The 18,850-nt window shown below is 48.7% G+C and overlaps 2 protein-coding genes across 5 annotated transcripts in view; one reads left to right on the top strand and one right to left on the bottom strand.

The window, feature by feature from the left end:
• HIRA (histone cell cycle regulator) overlaps positions 1-18,438 on the bottom strand; it is a 105,984-nt gene extending 87,546 nt beyond the window's left edge. For 2 of the 3 annotated variants that reach the window (XM_023241668.2, XM_019814902.3), the window contains exons 1-2: positions 18,277-18,438; positions 17,962-18,129 (exon numbers count right to left, since the gene is read on the bottom strand). In XM_023241668.2, the coding sequence (XP_023097436.2) occupies positions 17,962-18,097 (136 nt within the window). In that variant the 5' untranslated portion in view covers positions 18,098-18,129; positions 18,277-18,438. Of the gene's footprint in view, positions 1-6,320; positions 6,456-17,961; positions 18,130-18,276 lie in introns of those variants that run through there. The other variant, XM_023241669.2, reaches the window with a different exon arrangement.
• MRPL40 (mitochondrial ribosomal protein L40) lies at positions 7,379-10,740 on the top strand. 2 transcript variants are annotated; one of them, XM_003994936.6, is made up of 4 exons: positions 7,379-7,534; positions 7,847-7,930; positions 8,874-9,032; positions 10,347-10,740. In XM_003994936.6, exons 1-4 carry the CDS (start codon positions 7,482-7,484, stop codon positions 10,669-10,671), a joined length of 621 nt encoding a protein of 206 aa, XP_003994985.3. In that variant the 5' UTR covers positions 7,379-7,481; the 3' UTR covers positions 10,672-10,740. The 2 variants fall into 2 exon arrangements, with proteins under 2 accessions (XP_003994985.3, XP_044897783.1); XM_045041848.1 differs by lacking the exon at positions 7,379-7,534 and adding an exon at positions 7,628-7,648.
• Positions 18,439-18,850: the final 412 nt, after the last annotated feature.

The following is an 18,850-nucleotide window of genomic DNA, read 5'->3' as shown; positions in this document are numbered from 1 at the left end:
TGCAGCTTTTGTTGCACTTGCATCTCAACTCACCTTCTCCCTGTCCAGTCCTGCTTCCAGCACTCCCCTATAATTCTTTTTTTTTTTAATTGTTTTTAACATTTATGAATTTTTGAGAGACAGAGTATGAGCAGAGAGAGAGACACAGAATCCGAAGCAGGCTCCAGGCTCTGAGCCGTCAGCACAGAGCCTGATGCAGGGCCTGAACCCATGAACTGCAAGATCATGACCTGAGCCAAAATCAGACGCTTAACCGCTTAACCGACTGAATCACCCAGATGCCCCTCCGCTAATAATTCTGCATGCAAGGCCTCTCACTCTTAAGAGTCTGCTTCCTGCAACAGTCTGCTCACGTTACCTTTGGACTCAGTCTTTCCCAAAGCACCCTACTTAAAATTCTCCCACCCTTGGGGTGTCTGGTTAGCTCAGTTAAGCATCCCACTCTTGACTTTGGCTCAGGTCATGATCTCACAGCTCATGAGTTCGAGCCCTGAGTTCTCTACTGTCAGCGCAGTCTACTTAGGATTCTTTCTCTTTCTCCCTCTCTCTTCCCCTGTCCCCCTCCCTCTCTGCCCTCGCCCGCTGGTGCTGTCTCTCAAATTAAATCAATGAACTTAAAAAAAAAAAATTCTCCCAGCCTCCAACCCTACCACAGTGCTCCTCATCTGTCGGCTGTTTCTCCACACACTCACCCATCTAATGTTCTCTGCAACTGCTTGTTTATGATGTCTGCTGTCTCCCCCATGTGCTCCTCTCCTCCCTCTCCCTGTCTGCTTAGACAGGACGCTCCCAGCAGATAGCCCTTCTAGTCTCACTGGCTAAATGCATCACATGCTGCTCCTCAAAAGATCCTGCTATGCTGCTTGGTTCACTGTTACATTGCCAGCACTTAGCCCCTGGCACACAATCTGTACTCATTATTTGTTGAATGGATGAATTCACTGAGTGCCTCTCTTGTGCAGGACCTTCTGATGGATGATGCAGCAGACCTGGAGACCACTCCTATGAAGGTCTTTTCCTGGCCTTCAAATGGGGCTTGCTGCCTCTTGTTTGTCTCTCATTATAGTAGCTCTAGCCAGGGTAGCCTCCCTGTGATTTGGTCTATCCTAGGTTAGTTAATGCATCAAAACAGGTATGGCTTTCAAAAGCAGCAAGGTTTGACCCAAATGGGTTTTCTTTAAGCCAGAGGTGTTCTGAACCACTTGCTATCTGTTTGTTTCATCTACTCCCTTTCATAAAATGCTCTCAATCTTCCCCAGGCTTTTCCTTCTGACACTTCCACAGCAGCAGTGCCTTTTCCACCACCACAATCCAACCCCATCAAGGCTCACCCACAAACAAGGCCCTCGTCCCCAGCACTATTGTGGCTCACTCGTGTAGCTCCTGGTTACCACCTGCATCGTAGAATGTAGTCTGTACGTCCTTCTCTCCCACCTACTACACAGCCTTCCATATACAGGGGTAGCCTTATTTACCTCTGATCACCATGGATCTTCTCTCCAGAATGGCTCAAAGTTTCATCCATAAATAAGTGAAAGATCCACATGTATATTATCTAAGTTAAAATCTCACCCAGTTTTCTTCTGAATCTTCTTCAAATGTATTCTGGTTCTTTTTTTTAAATCAACCTACTGTCTTCAGGCATAACTCAATGAGTTATGGAGAGAGCTTGGGTTTCCTGAGCCTTGATAGGTAGCAGGTGAGACAGGTGTTATTGGCTTCATTTAACAAGTCAGGAAATGAAATTAAAAGAACCTCTGTAACACATATTTGGTGAGCAGCAGAGCACAGAGATTCAAGAACAAGACTATCTGACTCCAAAATAAAAGATAAAATTCTCGTCTTCATGAAACTTATAATCTAGTTGGAACCATGAGACAAATACATAAAAAGGCAAATAACAATAAAAATGTTCTATCTAGGGGTGCCTGGGTAACTCAGCTGGTTGAGTGACTAACTCCTGATTTTGGCTTAGGTCACGATCCCAGGGTCACAGGATCGAACACTGCATCAGGCTCCGTGCTGAGCATGAGCCTGCTTAAGATTCTCTCTCTCTCCTCCCTTCTGCCCTTCTCCCCCACTTGCGTGCTCTCTCTCATATTTAAAAAAACAAAACAAAACAAAGTTCTTATGTAGAGCAGGGTTTCTCAATCTCAGGACCACTAACATTTTGGGCCAGATGGTTCTTTACTATGGGGGAATGTCCTGCATGCTGTAGGGTGTTCAGCAGCAGTCCCACCCTCTACCTACTAGATGCCAGTAGCACCCCTACTTCAGTTGTAAAAACCAAAAGTGTTTCCAGACATTGGCCTGTTTGAGAACCCCTGACATAAACAAACTGCAAAGCTTATCTTAACGACCACTGCAATCATAAAATATCACCATTAGGGTCCCTCCCAGGCTGTTCTCAGAGATAAGTCTGCAGTGCCCCTCTAGCAACCACACAGGGCCTTTCCACACCCGCTGCTGACTTCATTACTGTACTATCCTGCTTGCATTTCTCCTTCAAGCTGACTTATTTATTTTCACCCGGATGCAGTATATGTCTCAGGAAGATGTCTTGAAATCCCTTCTGAAAGGACATAGGGTAGGGGGAAAAATAATCCAATTAAAGGGCAGAAGCAAAAACATACACCATAAAGCAATGTGATTAACTGACAAATTATCCCAGTGTTGAAAATTTGCCAAATGCCTTTTTACAACAATGCCATCAAAGTGTGAGCCAGAGGCCAAGGGAGGACAAGAGTTCTTTCAGTCCTGGCCCTTCTGGTTAGAATGGGCTTCCCTGAAGAGCTGAGCATGAACGCTATCTGCTCAGGGGTGAAAAATTCCAGAAACTCTCAGGAACAAAGGCCCAGGGATGGGAAGAACCATGAATTTCTTTTTTTTCTTTTTAAGTTTATTTATTTATTTTGAGAGAGAGAAAGCATGCACATGTGGAGGGAGGGGCAGAGAGAGAGGGAGAGAAAGAATCCCAAGCAGACTCCATGCTGTCTGTGCAGAGCCAGACCCAGGGCTCAATGCCACGAACCATGAGATCACGACCTGAGCCAAGATCAAAAGCGGATGCTTAACTGACTGAGCCCTCCAGGCACCCCAAGAACCATGAATTACCATGAAATTTTCTAAAATACAAACTAACCTAACTTATAAATGAACCTTATTCTGGCCAAGCCTAAAATAAAATTAAATATATATGGAATACAATATCCAAGAACACAGAGTAAAACGGGTATAAACAGTGGCTGGTACATAACTCCTACGTAAGTAATAAATATTATTAGCTTTTATTATATATCTTAATTTAAGACAGTCTTTCATATTTGAGTACAGGGTGAAATAACAGGAACAAATCTTTACATTTCCTCAACTTTACCAAGGCCTACAAGTGGAGTCACAAGCCTAAGTATTTACAGGTAATAAATGATGGCATCTTGAATCCAGTCTGATTCCATGTTCAAGGCTCATTTCACTGTGATATGACACACCTCAAGATTTATTAATTTACTGGTCACTTTAAAGCAGTGATTCTCAACTGGGGATGATTCTGGCCACCAGGGGATACCAGCAATGTCTGGAGACATTTTTGGTTGTCACAATTGAGTGTGTGTGTTTGGGGGTGGGGGGTGGTACTGGTATCCGATGGATTGAGGCCAGGGATATTAACATCCTACAACACACAGTATGGTCCTCACAACAATTATGTGACCCAAAGTGTCAATAGTGCTGAGGTTGAGAAACCTAGCTTAGAGGAAAGGTCTTACCAATATTATTAACCAGGAAGATGGAGACCAAAAGAATGCTTACACACCAACAGATACTTCTTCCTTTGCCTTTAACCTGTTCTATTCTAGCTGTCCTCTCCACCATGTGTGAATGGATTCTGCCCCCACAGGTAATATGCTGGGCTCTCTGCTCCTTCCCTCTTTGGACTCTCAGACACCAGAAAAAGTATGTTCAAGCCACAGAACGGGTCAGGAGACGTGAATGCAGCATCAGGAAGGCAGAAAGCGCAAGGATGCACTCTCCAAAGCACCACGGTCTTTTGGGTTTGTTAATCCAAAGTAAGTGTGATTTTACTGGCCACTAGCCACAACTCTGGCTTCTGGCTAAGCAGCCCCTGTTCCCTGCAGCAACTACTATTCACCAGTCTTTAAAAGACTGCTCAGTAGTGATCTAGATCACTATCATGTCCTTCAGATAGTGGTAATCTACCCTGACAGTCCTTCTGAACACTTGAAGAGACAGAGGTTGATTTCAGGATATTTTAAAAGAAAGTTATATCCTATCCCACCAGTCTTAATTTATTATTGTCTCTTAGATTTCGAAAGCACTTTATATTCTACCTTTTTTTGTGTCTACCTTTTGTGTCTACCTTTGCTACCAAAGATCACATTTGTACTGCGAAGAAAGCAGAGCAGATATCATCCTGTTCTATTCTAGGACCATGGAGAGAGAGAGAGACTATAGCAACAAGAGGCCAGAGCCCACTGCTCTGCCCACTCTGCCAGGCTGGGATGTTTGGCTGCTGGCCTGGTTGCAGACTCTCTCTCATTTGTACCTAATCGCTTAAGCATCTTGACATACTTATGCTTACATAGCATAAAACTTGTGTCTTACAAAGGAGTTTATCACAAAGTTAGAAATTATATGGCAAGAAGTAAAAGAGACTGAAGAGGGGTAGACCATACACAAAAATTGATCTAGACAAAGCGTTTTAAAATAAAAATTCCTTCAGATCTTCACTTACACACCAAACTAGTTCAGAACAAAATGTTTCCTTTCCTGACTCACAAGCACCATAATTTATAATTAACTAACATTTGCCCAATTCTCCAGGGAAAGATCTACATGCTACACATCAGGAAATGCTCTTGGAGATCAGCACAGGAGAAATGAAACTCAAGTTCACCACTTTTGCTTTCATGCACAGTAAACCTAATTATGTCTTTGTAAATTATGGAAACCTCAGCATACCTCTTGTACCCAATATTTACCACATACCCTTTGTGTGGGAGGTACTGCTGAGTTTAGCAGGGAATATAGAATGAGGCCCTGCCCTGGGGCTGGGGCTGGGGCTGGAGGGTGAGTAATATGAAACGTAAACCCACAGGGACAGGGCACATCAAGTGGAATACAACAGGAGAAATGGGAACAACAACAAAAAAGGTGACCTCATCGGGACACTGAAAAATGAGAAAGATGTCACACAAGAAGATGGAAGGAAAGAGCACTTCTGACTGTAAGGACATACAGTTTCAGTTCAGTTCAGTTGCAATAGTAGAAAACATCCTGGGATTAAGTTCAAAACTAAAAAGCTACACATGTATAAAAAAGGGGCTTCTACTTGCTCTCAAAGAAAACACTAGCTCCCTCTAGTCGCATTGCAAAGCAGAAATGAGGAACAAGACAGAATCAGGGTGACCCTTTTCCTGTCAGCAGAGACAGCCTGGAATCAGGGCTTCAGGCCTTAGGCTGGAGAAGTGCTCCTTGGGCTTCAGTGCTATCAGCAGGGAGATTGGGGAGGGGGGTGGCTCTTTCTCCTCACCTCCCTGGGAAGCAAAGGCCAATTCCTGCAGCAGTTGTGCCAATGAAGTACAACTATGACAAACTGTGCTACCAGTTTTGGGTGCTTATCTGTACGCAACCAGAGGATTGAAAGAGTCTGTTCCCCAAGGGTATGCTCTGGAGCCACTGCCACAGGGCTAAGGAAAGCCCTCTCCTAGATCACCACTCGCCTTAGGAGCTCCAACCCAAGTCACCCTGATGTCTCAGTACAGAACAAACGTGGTTCGTTCAGCTGTGGGACCTTGGGGCCCGAGCCACAGTCCCCCAAATGGGGGCACTGTCACCAGATCCTGGCAGTAACAGCCCCTTCACCAGGGCAGAGATACGCATATTTCAGGTGTTCACCCTGCCACTGAAAGGCCACAAGGGGGACTGGACCCCAGTTTCAGACACTGGACCATTTGAGCACATCCTGGCTGATGCAGACGAGTGGCAGGAGCTGGCTGGCGCCCAGGGCCGCTCCCCGGAGGCAGGCCGCGGCTCCTCCACGGACCACGGGTGGGCGACCGAGGGCTCAGTGTAAGTGCCAGGGGTGAAGGCGGATTCGCTGAGGGCAAGCGGAGCACGTGCCCGAGCTCGCCGGCTTCCCCGTGCCGAGGACAAAGTCCGCTCTCGCCAACCCCGCGGTTTGGGTACCGGGCACCGGGCGCGTCGGGGGGCGAGGCGGGCACGGCCTGTGCGCGGCTCTGACCCTACGCTAGACCCCGACCCCACTCCAGGCTCGGCCTTCCGCGACCACTGCGCGCACTCACCATTGTGGTTGACCCAGGTCGGCTTCAGGAGCTTCATTGTTCGGCCGCCGCCGCCGCCGCCGCCGCCGCTGGGCTGAGGCGAGAGCCGTGTCCCTCAGCGCGCCCGGGCCATGGAGCCACCGCTGCTGCTTCCTCCCGCGCCGCCCTCCGGCCGCCGCCCGCCCAGCGCCCTCAGCGCCGCCGCGCCATCGCCGGCCCGCGCCCCCCTCCGCCGCCACAGCCGCCCCCCGCGCTCGGCCGCCGCCGCCGCCGCCACAGCCGCATCCCCTGCGCCGCTCCTCCTCCGGCGGCTCCCGGGCAACGCCGGAAGTCACGGCGCGCACCTGCCAAATCGCCCCGGCGGGAAACCGCTCCCTGCGCAGACGGGGCCGCCAGGCTCCTTCTTGGGTAGGGGCAAAGCAGGCTGGCTGCGCTTGGGGCCCGCCCTGGCGCGGCTGCCGCCGAGGGGGTCGGCTGGGAGTGCGGCGGGCGAACAGGGCCTTGAGTTGCAGCCCGGGCCGCCGGAGTCGGGAGGGGTCAGGATGGCGTGAACGGCCTCTCTCCAGCTCTCTACCTCGCTGGTTCCGAGTCCGACTAATTAGCTAGCTTCCGTCATTCATCAACACGCGTTTATTGGGCATCTCGAAAGCGCCAGGCCACGTGCCAGAGCCGGGATGTTGTTGCCGGCAGGGGCCGCAGCCCCGGGCTCAGACGAAAACGGGAGAACGAACTAGTCCCGGGAAGGGTAAGGGGGATGCCGAGACGAACGCGTTTATGGAAGATCGGGGCCGTTTTCACAGACGGGGGCACTTGGACCCATAAGGACGCCCTCTCGGCCACTCCGGCTGCACTGTGGGGTCTTGGCCCTCACAGGGGCGCAGGCCGACTAATTAGGGGAACCACTGGCGGGGTCGTGCCCTCAGCCGGGGAAGGCTCTCAGCCGCAAACATAGGCGGAAAAGAAGACGTCACGCGAGGCGCTAAGCGCTCAGAGCTTGCCCGCGCGCCGTCGGGACGTGCGGGGCGGGGCCACGTCGGGGGCGGGCCAGGTGCAATCCAGCCCTCCTCAGCCGGAACGCGGGAACGCGGAGCCACGGGAAGGCCGGACCTTTGCGCGGCGCACGGCGGGACGGACAGCCAAGAGTGTGCGCCCGGAAGCAGCCGGTCGGCTGCCAGAGGGGCCATGGCTGTCGCAGCGCTGAGAGCTTCCGCCCGCGCTCTGCGCTCGGGGAGCTGGTGAGTGCGGACCTCAGCAGTGTCTCGGGCGGGTGCCTCGCCTGCGCTCCCTCCCTGACCACTGTTGACCACTTTATCTTCGGGAGGAGCTAGCTGCTGGCGCCTCTTCCTGTGGTTGGAAAACCAAGGACCCTGCCCAAGTGCTCTCTAGTGTGAACTGGGGGGGGGGGGGGGGGGGGGTGAAGTCTCCCACATTGACCTCGTCGTCACATCCAATAGTTACAAGGGCCCCAGATTTTGAGTATCATAATTTTTTCCCTTTTTCCTGTTCAGTGGGGAGAATCAGACATTTATATATCCTATCTCTTTCAGGCTTCTGGGAACTTGGCAGACACAGATTAGAGACACCCACCAGCGAGCTTCATTATTTTCCTTCTGGGAACTCATTCCCATGAGGTAAACTACCGTGGGCCTGACCTCTTTGGGGGTGTCAGCGGGAGACTGATGTGCATATGAACAGAAGAAAGCAAGAGACCACTGGACATTGTTTGCAAAATTAATTTCCTGCAAATTTTCTCAGTAAAATTTTGGCAGATGCTTTTCTGTCTTTCAGCATTTTATATGTGGAACACTGCTGTCTGTAAACACAAAACAAAAATTTAACTTAAAAGTGGTTTAAATAAAAATTAGTTCTAGAGGGATTCTTGTATGTTTTAAAGGACACAGCATAGACTTGTTTCTCCATGGGCCTTCCATTTCTGGTTCCCTGGAGAGGTGGGGAGAGGCATGAGGACTAGATTTCCCACCTAGGAGTCCGGATACTTTCTAGGGACTTGATTCACAAAGCTCAGTCTTGATGCTAGAGAATTTAATTTTTAGTAGTATATTATCACCAGAGGATATATGTTCTCAGGAGTACATCAGACTTTTGTCAATGCTCTAGGATGGGGAAATTTGTTAAGAAATCCTGAAAAGTAAATAGGGATACGCCAGTCACTTTTATTATACTTAGTCTTACTAAAATCACTTTTAATAAAAAATCACAAATCCATTTATAACGTAATGATTTTCTAATTCATCCGTTTAGTATTTTCAGTTTCCATTGCAACCCCAAGGCACACCTGAACCCAACACTAAAGATGAGTACTTTTAATTTATATCCTGATGCCATATGAAGTTTTTCTAGCCCTTCCTGGCTTAACAGTACCCACAGTTCTCAACAAGGATCCTGGATTGGAGGCCATCTCCCTTACACACTCTACTGGTGAGGTTAGACCCCTGCATAGTTCCTTCCCCAGTGGAGAGCTCAGTATAAGTTCAGGGCACTTCACCTAGTGCCATGTCTCAGCATGTTCCTGAGCCTGAAGAGGAAAATGTCTAATGTTTGCTTTTCCATTAGAGCGGAACCTCTGAGAAAGAAGAAAAAGGTAGATCCTAAAAAAGACCAAGCAGCAAAGGACCGTTTGAAAAAGAGAATCAGACGACTGGAGAAAGCTAGCCAGGAGCTAATCCCCATTGAAGATTTTATAACACCTGTGAAGCTCTTCGATAAAGCAAGGTAAGGGTCCTCTAGGGTTGAGGTTCTCAGGACAAAAAAGAGTTCCATCATCTTTGGCTAGTTTTGTCTGCATTTCATGCCTGTGACAGGAAGGGGTGAGTGGGTGTGGGGTGACTAGGTCCTGGTCTGAGTCCTTTTCTCCTTGACTGTCTTGTGGGAGTTGGCAAAAGCATTCTTTTTTACTTTTGTAAATATTTCTTTTCTTTTTTTTTTTTTCAACGTTTATTTATTTTTGGGACAGAGAGAGACAGAGCATGAACGGGGGAGGGGCAGAGAGAGAGGGAGACACAGAATCGGAAACAGGCTCCAGGCTCTGAGCCATCAGCCCAGAGCCCGACGCGGGGCTCGAACTCACAGACCGCGAGATCGTGACCTGGCTGAAGTCGGACGCTTAACCGACTGCGCCACCCAGGCACCCCTAAATATTTATTTTCAAGAGAGCGAGTGAGCACAAAAGCCGGGGGGGGCGGGGGGGGGGGCGGCGGGGGGGGACACACAGAGGATCCAAGCAGCTCTGTGCTGACAGGAGAGAGCCTGATGCAGGGCTTGAACTGGCGAACCACGAGATCATGACCTGAGCTGAAGTCAGACACCCAGCCAACTAAGCCACGCAGGCACCTCAGTTGGCAAAAGCATTCTTTGGTGGTGCTCTTGAATGGCTGAAATGGGAAAGAAACTCGGAATAACTGTTTGATAAGCCAGTTCATATTGTTGCTTTCTTGTAAGAGGAGTTTTAGCTATATGACTGATGACTTGGGTCTTGGGTCTGCAGCCCTTGCCCCATCTTGATGGTAGAAAACACTTAGCCTCAAGCTTTATGATACAAATGCTCATAGTTGGCATGTGTTGTGTGTAGGCTTGTTGTGTGCTGCCTTGTAAAAAGTGTACCATTTATAAAGTAGCACTTTACCATACCTACGGGACATGGCACGTGCTTTTTTGGTACTCTAGTGAGCTGATCTGGGCTCTTGACTCCCTGGGATTTGGGTGTCCATTTTCATAACACCACTTCACTGAAAAGTCACCTCTCCCCAAAGGTAGTCTCAGCCTGGGGCAGAGGAAGTGCTACCAATTTTCTTAGAGCATCGCTGTTTCTTGCGTCCACATAAAGCAAATAGCACTGGCTTCCAGCATCAGTTACAGCTGTTACACCAACATTCCATTCTTTATTTTGTCCCTAACTTCCATGTTTTTCTCAAAGTCTCATCTGTTTCTGGCAGTGGGGAGGGCTGGGTCATATGCAGTCACCCAGACTGCCTGGCCAGTGACACTGGTGATCCCCAACTTCACACCTTTGGATTTGTGTGTTCCCAGACAGCGGCCTCACATGGAGCTTCCTTTTGAGGAGAGTGAGCGGAGAGCTCTGCTTCTGAAGAAGTGGTCCCTGTATAAGCATCGAGAGCATGAGATGGAGAGAGATGCCATCAAGTCCATGCTTGAGGCCCAACAGGAAGCTCTGCAGGAGCTGCAACTCCTGTCCCCAGAGCTACATGCGGAGGCCACCAAGCGGGACCCCAATTTGTTCCCCTTTGAAAAAGAAGGGCCAGATTACACGCCACCAGTCTCCAACTACCAGCCCCCTGAAGGCAGGTACCATGACATCACCAAGGTGTATACACAGGTGGAGTTTAAGAGGTAGAGCTGCAGGCTGCCTTTAGAGCCAGAACAGGACTCAAGCACGTTGTGAATAAATGTTTAATCAAGTGTCTGTTTTATGTTAGAGTCAAAATTAATTCACCTGAGAATGGATGGGGGTGAGAGATGCTACCCTTCCTTGTCTGGTATTGGGGAATGAATGGCCAAGACTTTGAGTAAAAAGATTCCAATCCTGTGGGGCAGACACCACCAGCAAGAGGCACAAAGTACCTCAAGGAGAAATGAAGGATATGCAGGTTTTGTACTGTGTATCGCACGCCTGTGCAGACAGGCAGAACCTTCTCGTTGGGGCAGATGGAGCATTTGGGTTTCCTCGTATCTTTGGCAGGGCCAGCTTTGGGTTTTAGGATGGGAAGGGAGGCTGAAGAGACTGGAGCAAGCCTGGGACACACTAAAGTTGCTGTGTCCCCTACGAGCACATGGCACCCCTCTTATTCAAGTGCTGTTAGTCTAGAACAGTGAACGTATTAATGTGCTGGGGCTGCCAGAACAAAGTACCCTAAACCAAGAGGCTTGAACATCAGTTGTTCTGGAGGCCAGAACTCTCAAGATCAAAGGGGTTGGCAGCATTGGTTTCTCCTGAAACCTCTCTCCTTTAGTTTGCAGAGCTGCCTTCTCAGTGTCCTCACAGGGTCATCATCCTTCTGTGCCTCTCTTAATAAGGATACCAGCCAAATTGGATTACAGCCTACTTTAATGATCGCATTTTAAGTTAATTACCTCTTTCAGCATCTTATCTATAAAGTCCCATTCAGACATACTTGGAGTTAAAGCTTAAACATAGGAATGGGGCAGGGGGCACAATTCAGGCCATAAATAGTGAAGGTCAAGTGAACAAATAGGGCCTGCTAGCCACCTCAGAAAAGCTTTGGGTTCTTCACTACCTTAGTGCTGATAAACTGGGGAAACAATTGAGTAAGACTTCAGGTTTTCCTAGTGTGTGGTTCACTTCTGGTTTACTTAGATAAATGTTTTTACCGGAGAAAAACCTGCCTAAGGATTCTAAGTTCTTTGGCTCTACCTATGAGCCAGTCACCGAATCCAGCCACTTTTCACCTCATTGCTACCTCTGAGGTCCATGCCATTGTCAACTTTTGCCTGTTCCACTGCAGCAGCCAACTCATCTCTCCATGTGGGCATTCCCCTTGCCCCTGCCAAGCTCCTCTGCAAGGCAACCAGAGGGCTCTGTGAAGTACAAGCCAGGTCAGGCATTTGGCTCCTGACCACCCTGATTACACCTTACAGCCCCCCATCCACCTTCCCCTGGTCTGCACATGGCACTTACTTATTCCTTGTGGCCTGTGTGCCCCTTTCTCTACAAGGCTCAAGCCTCTTAATCCAAGTCTGGGCTCCGATGTTGCCTTCCCCACCTCCCTGCCCACTGCAGATGCTTTGCAGTAGTGCTTTTCGAACAGTTTTCATCCATTAGGTTATATAATCAATTCATGGGGTCATGGCCAGCAGTTTTAACTTTTTATTTTGAAGTAGTTACAGATTCACAGGAGGTTGGAAATAAGGATGCAGGGAGGGGCTGTGTGTGGTTCTCCCAGTCTCAAGTGTCAACATCTTAAACACCAAGTAGTGTCAGTACCCAGAGACTGACATAAGTACAGCCTAGAGTGTATTTAGGTTTCCTACTATGTCTGCAATCATCTGTGTGTATGCCTAGCACTACAAAATGTCATCACACATTCAGCTCTGTATATGTGAAGGTTCCATTACCACAGAATGCCCTTGTGTGCCCCTTAATAGCCACATCCACATCCCTCTTCCCATCCCTAACCCTTGGCAGCAGCCCATCCCTAACCCTTGGCAGCAGTAACCATTCTCCATCTATAATTACATCATCTCACCAGTGTTACATAAATGGAACTATCATATGTATCCATTTAACTCGCATGGTTTCCTTGAGTTTCACCCAAGTTGCCACATGTGCAGCAGTTTATTTTCAGTGGCACAGAACTGAAAATGTCAGTGTACCACACACTATACAAGGATTGTTTTGTGAAACTTGTTTCAACCATATATGCTGTATACAAAGTATGTACAGATCATAAAACCCTTATTATGGGTTTCATGCAAGAAATTTAAGAGATCCTGCTCTATTTTCTTCACAGCACTCAACATTACTTTAGACTTATTTAATGATGTTTAAATGTTTTGTCTGTCTCCTAAACTCAATCTCTTTGAAGTAACTTGCCCATTTCAAGACTGCAATCCTAGAGCCTGAGCCCTCCTGGCATGTAGCAGGTGCTCAGATGTTGTGAAGGGTGAACACAGGAGCAGGTGTAGGAACATTCTGTGCAATGATGATTATTTGTCAACGTGGAACTCATTGAGTAGCAGGGAAGGAATAAGACTTCTTAACAGAGCAGTCAGTGGCAGGCAGCCCCCGGCCCTAAAGAAGCACGTAGAGTGTGGATCCCTTGAGGTGAGCCCTTCAGGACTGCTGGCTGCTATTGCAGGCCTGCCCCAGGAAGCCCAAGGGATCATATGCAGATTGGAAAATCCCTTATGTTTCCGAGTGAAGAGGATGCCCGTAGATCGCCAGCAGCCTTCCCTCTCCTTCTTGGCCTAAAATGCTCCAGAAAGTAGCCACACCACAAAAGAGATACCATGGTTGACTCAGATGTGAAGGCACCCCACTCTGGGATGGGCTCTTTATACTCACCACTGTTCCTGGGCTCCTATGTGCACACCCACACCACTCTCAGGGACACACACACAGGGAGGAACCATAGGGAACCTGTGTACACACATCCCCACCACTCAACAGGTACATACACACACAGGAAGGGGTTATTGGGGTCCTAGGTGCACACCACTCCCCCCCTCACCTCACAGGTACAAACATACAGGGGGAGGCTACTGGAACCTATGTGCACACCCCTCACTACTCCCAGGTATACAGTCACAAGGAAGGACCACTGGGGACCTGTGTGCACATTCTCCCCTCACCCCCCACTCACAAGTACATACACACTCAGGAAAGGCTACTGAGGACCTACGTGCAGATCCCCTAACATTTACAGGCACATGCAGTCACAGGGACTCGGCATAGCAAAGGAGAAAATGCACATGAAAAGGCAAAGTTTTCTTTAATGTATGCCTTTCTGAAGTGATGGGATTATTTTGCCCGAAAGAGTGTGTTAAAACATGTCCTTTCTGGCCAGGTTGGGGCCCAGTCGTGAAGAAGTACTAAAATGCGGTGGGCCCGGGGCACCTGGGTGGCTCAGTTGGTTAAGTGTCCGACTTCAGCTCAGGTCATGATCTCACAGTTCGTGGGTTCGAGCCCCACATCAGGCTCTGTGCTGACAGCTCAGAGCCTGGAACCTGCTTCGGATTCTATGTTTCCCCGTCTCTCTGCTCCTCTCCTGCTCACACTCTGTCTCTCTCTCTCAAAAATAAAATAAGCATAAATAAATAAATAAATAAAATGCGGTGGGCCTCACTGGCCAGGAAGGAGCAGGGAGTGCTGGGCACACAGCCAGCCTCACCCTCAGCACCATACAATGGGGCCTGCTATGCAGCCACAAGATGCAAAATTATTAGTAATAAAAAGACCTCTTCAAGAACTAGAGTTCTTGTTGGTTCATATGCATATATTTTTAAAACATCTACAAGAGTATAAGCACACAGAATCCCAAAACTCTCCCAGTACAACAATGTCAGGTGCTAAATCTAACAATCTCAACTATTAAATTGTGGATTTAATGGTCAGCTTTTGTTTGGAATAAAATATGTGAAATGGCTTTTGATATAATCTACATTTTCTAAAAATGACCAAGGGATATTCTGAAGGAAAGAGACCAAAATTCCATTGTGTCTCGGGCTTGGCTTTCTTAAGTCAAGAGTCTGTGAACCCTTTTAACGCAAGCTTGTGTATTCTGTACCTGTGTGCATTTCTTAAAAACCAGAGTCTTCAAGAGGCCTATCTCGTAGGAGAAGAAACACCCCACCTGTGTCCGCAGAGGAACTGAGTGGGCTGTAGCTCTGTGTAAGCACCAGGGGCTGGCAATGCAGTTTCACCAAATCCAGGACCAGGAAAGGCATTCACTACAACACAACCATTTAGCTACCTCATTCTGATCCCCCTACATGACCACTTGGGTCAGGGCTACCACTCAAGAATTTACCTGAGAATGCTGCTGTCCCCAAGAGGGGAACACGAACCAGCCTGACCTGGCTGCTCACTGGGATCTGCAGTGGTGTCTGGCATCCTGGAAGCTGTGCAGTGGGTGAAATTGTCTTTCAGAGCATTGCAGCAGCAGGTGCAGTTCAGGTTCAGTTCACTCTGAATGCAGGTGAAGGGTGCACAAGTAGGGCTGGAGACCTCAGGCTCTGTGTTCTAGGCGGTAGAAGCTCTCAGGGACCGACTAGACTCTTTTGGCCAGTCACTGTCCTTACAGTCCTGCGATAGCCCCACTTAGATCAGGGGAAGCCATTCAGGAGTGCTCGTCACTGGTCTTTCTCCTCCTGTGGCAGAGGGAGGTGCCAGTCTGCAGGAGGGCTCTGCCTCAGGGCCCACACGAGGGTGTGTTTCCGTGCAGCCTGGACTCTCGCACGCTCACTCTCACAGAGGGACTGCTGTGCAAAGGAGACCCCAATCACTTCTGGCTCACATGGCCCTTGAACCTCCCTCCTCCATAGCACCCTCCCAAACACAAGTCAGACAAACTTGGCTGCTTCCACCTAATAAACCTTGGCGATTGTTCCGTATTAGAACACACACATATAGATCATACTTTCTCCCAAGCTACTGTGAAAAACTATTGTGCAGTTCACCATAATTTGAGTAAATTTTAAAATGTCTTCTCCTGGGTCTCAGGGCTTGATGCTTTCAGTCGACCTAATCAGGTTTACCTCCTGAGACCAGGATGGGGCTGAGAAGAGAAACAAGAGTCTGAAAGAGTGGCTAGAGTGGGGAGGGTAAGGCAAGAGACACATGAGCAGGGAGCCCCAGACAGGCAAGGAGGAATCTAGATGAAAGACAATAGGTGACACTCAACCAGCAGGCTTTTCTCTGCCACTCCCGAACCTCCCCCCACCTGCTCCCTGCCAAATAAACACAGGGCAGTACCTTACCACCATGAAAGGTGCACTTGGTAGGCAACAGGTGTTCTACTAGCCTTTTTGCACATATAATTTCACCTTCTCTAATTGTCTTTGCTAGAGCTCAACTGTCTCAATGTTTTTGTTCTTGTTTAAAAAGCAATCAGCAATGCAAAGAACATGAAAAACTCCCAGACTTCTGGAACTGAGGTGAAATTCACAGCTTCCTCAACACAATTTTAGAACTAAATTTTTTTATTTTTTTTATTTTTGGGACAGAGAGAGACAGAGCATGAACGGGGGAGGGGCAGAGAGAGAGGGAGACACAGAATCGGAAACAGGCTCCAGGCTCTGAGCCATCAGCCCAGAGCCCGACGCGGGGCTCGAACTCACGGACCGGGAGATCGTGACCTGGCTGAAGTCGGACGCTTAACCGACTGCGCCACCCAGGCGCCCCTAGAACTAAATTTTAATGCTACACATTTCCCTGATGATGGAATAATCTACTGGCTATTGTACTTCCTCAGTTTTTCACTAAACCATATACTACAGGTTCCTTTCCCTGCCCAGATAGATTCGCTATTTATTCTTTTTAATGGCTCTGTAATACCCCACTGTTTGGAGGAAGTTATTTGGTTAAATGTCTATTAGTGGCATTTAGGATGCTTTCAGGTTTTGTGCTATCACAAATAGTGATGCAATGGATATTTTAAACTTTTAACTGTGCACTGTTACCCAATTACTTCCCTAGGATGGACTTTCAGAAGTAAAACTAGGGGGTCAAAAGGTATTCGTTTGGATAATCAGATGGAATTGTTGGATAATCAGAACACGTAACACTCCACAAACACTTGCACACGTACCCCTGCTTCTCCACATCCTTACAGACACTTCTGATGTGTCACTGGGCAGAAACCACTGGTCATCTGACCTTGTATCCCAGGCCATTTGATTTTTTTGAATGAATTCCTTCTTCCTGCCCTTTACCAAACTTTTCTATTCTGAAATAATCCCCATTTAATCTTTTTTTTAATGTTTGTTTAATTAGAGAGAGAGAGAGATGGAGAGCAAGCAGGGGAGGGGTAGATAGAGGGGGTAAGAGAGTATCCAAAACAGGCTCCACACTGTCAGCACAGAATATGACTTGGGGCTCAAACCCACACCATGAGATTATGACCTGAGCCTAAACCAGGAGTCTGACACTTAACTGACTGAGCCACCCACGCAACTCCCTATTTTTCTTACTGATATACGAGTTCTCTCTTAAAAAAAAAAAAAAAAGAAAAGAAAAAAAAAGTCATTAACCTCTTCCTGTATAGGCTATAAGCTATTGTTTAAAATTTTTTGATTTCCACTTATGGATTTGTCATCACTTTCTTTTATACAGGAGCTTGGTTTCCATATCTGTTTGTCTGTTTCAATAATCACATACATTTAACCATGCTGAAGCAGTCCCCAGTCCTGCTGGGCCCTCACCCCTTTCCCATGAGCACTGCACCTTCAAGCTTCTCTCCATCTCCCCAACCAAAACCAGCTCTAAGGCACGGAAGGTGCCAGAAGGGCAGGGGCTCGGTTTTCATCACTCCTGTATCTCTAAGAGCTCCCATCATGATAAGTATCTGCTGAATGAATGGAAAACTAGAACTATCTCCTCATTGGTCTCTTTGCCCCTCCATAATACATTCTCCCACCATGGCAGTCAGACTGACCTTTTAAAGATACAAATCAAGTCATACTTCCCAGCACACGTTTACACTTGAATCTAAACCCTTTTTTAAGGCCCACCAGATACCACCTGGTACCTCTCCAGCCTCACCCCCTACCTCTCTACAGCCCACCCTCCTTCTGCTCCAAACACCTGGACCTTCTTTCTGTTCTTCAGATGTGCCCGCCTGGGTCTGGGTGAAGGTTCTTAAGGCTGGTTTCTGGTTTTTCAGGCCTCCCCAATATCCCCTTCTCCGCAGGCCTGCTAAGAACACTAACACTCTCTCCCTCCAAACTCTAAACTTTCCTCCTTTGTCTTCAATGTATGAAAGCCCCGATGATATGCTAATTTTTCGTATTTCTCAAAAGAAAGGAAGCACAAAAAGAGGAGGGACCCAGTGAGTACTCCTCTCCGGCGTCTCAGGACTTGGAACGTGGGAAGGGCGTGATCCGTGCACTCGGACGCTTCAGCAATACACCCCCTCGGCCCAGCGCCACCCCTGGCTCCCTGGCACACCTGGGCCTCCGCGCTCCGGCGCTCCTCCCACTCTCGGCAGTTGGCCAGGTCGCGCCGCCACTGCTCGCAGGCTGGCCGCTCGCCGTGGACATAGTAGTGGTGCAGGAAGTGCCGCGCGCTGCGGCAGAGCTTCCATTCGGCGCTGTAGGTCTCGCAGGGGCGCGGCGGCTGTAGTGAGAAGCTCGCCTGAGCCGGACGCCTCTGCGCTGCCCGCCCAGATGCCCATCCCGCCTCCTCCTTGGAAGAAGGCTCGGATAATCCGGTCACAAGGTCCGAGGAGGTTCCCCCCACTTCCCGGGCGCCCCCAGCACTTACCCGCCAGGCGCCACCATCCGCCATTACCGGGCGACTGCCGAATCCCTCCTCTGAACTCGCTAGCCAATGAAAATTGAAGAAAGCCCGCACCGTATGATTGACGGATTGACGAACCAATGAACTCAGAGATATGACGATAACTCCTCACCCACCTCCTAGTCACGCGCTAATAAACAAGACATCAGGGCAGAACAGCCAATAACACCCGGGGGCGGTGGCACGTGGAAAGGCGGGGCCCATGAGGCCCAAGGGATGGGGGGCGGGGGGGCCGAGGGTAAGAGTCTGTAGTCCATCCTGGGGGCCAAAGGAATGACAGCTGCCTGGTGCCTGGCGGGCGACCCAGGTAGCACTTCGTTACCTATTTCTGAAACCACGGGGTGCAGGCCGGTTTCATTTTCATAAGCCTCAAAAGATAGGGCTCATTTTCATAAGCACATACTGAGCATCAACTCCATGTGAGGAAGCTGCCATGTCTGCGGCTACAGTAGTTTCACTTGAGTGTCCACTTGAGGGTGAGGGTGAACTCACAAAATAACCTGTATTGGCTGGGCGGGGGTCTAGGGAGCCCAATGAT

The sequence above is a fragment of the Felis catus genome, chromosome D3, assembly GCF_018350175.1.
Source record: "Felis catus isolate Fca126 chromosome D3, F.catus_Fca126_mat1.0, whole genome shotgun sequence".
Lineage (NCBI taxonomy): Eukaryota > Metazoa > Chordata > Mammalia > Carnivora > Felidae > Felis > Felis catus.
This window is presented reverse-complemented; position numbering and strand designations above follow the sequence as displayed.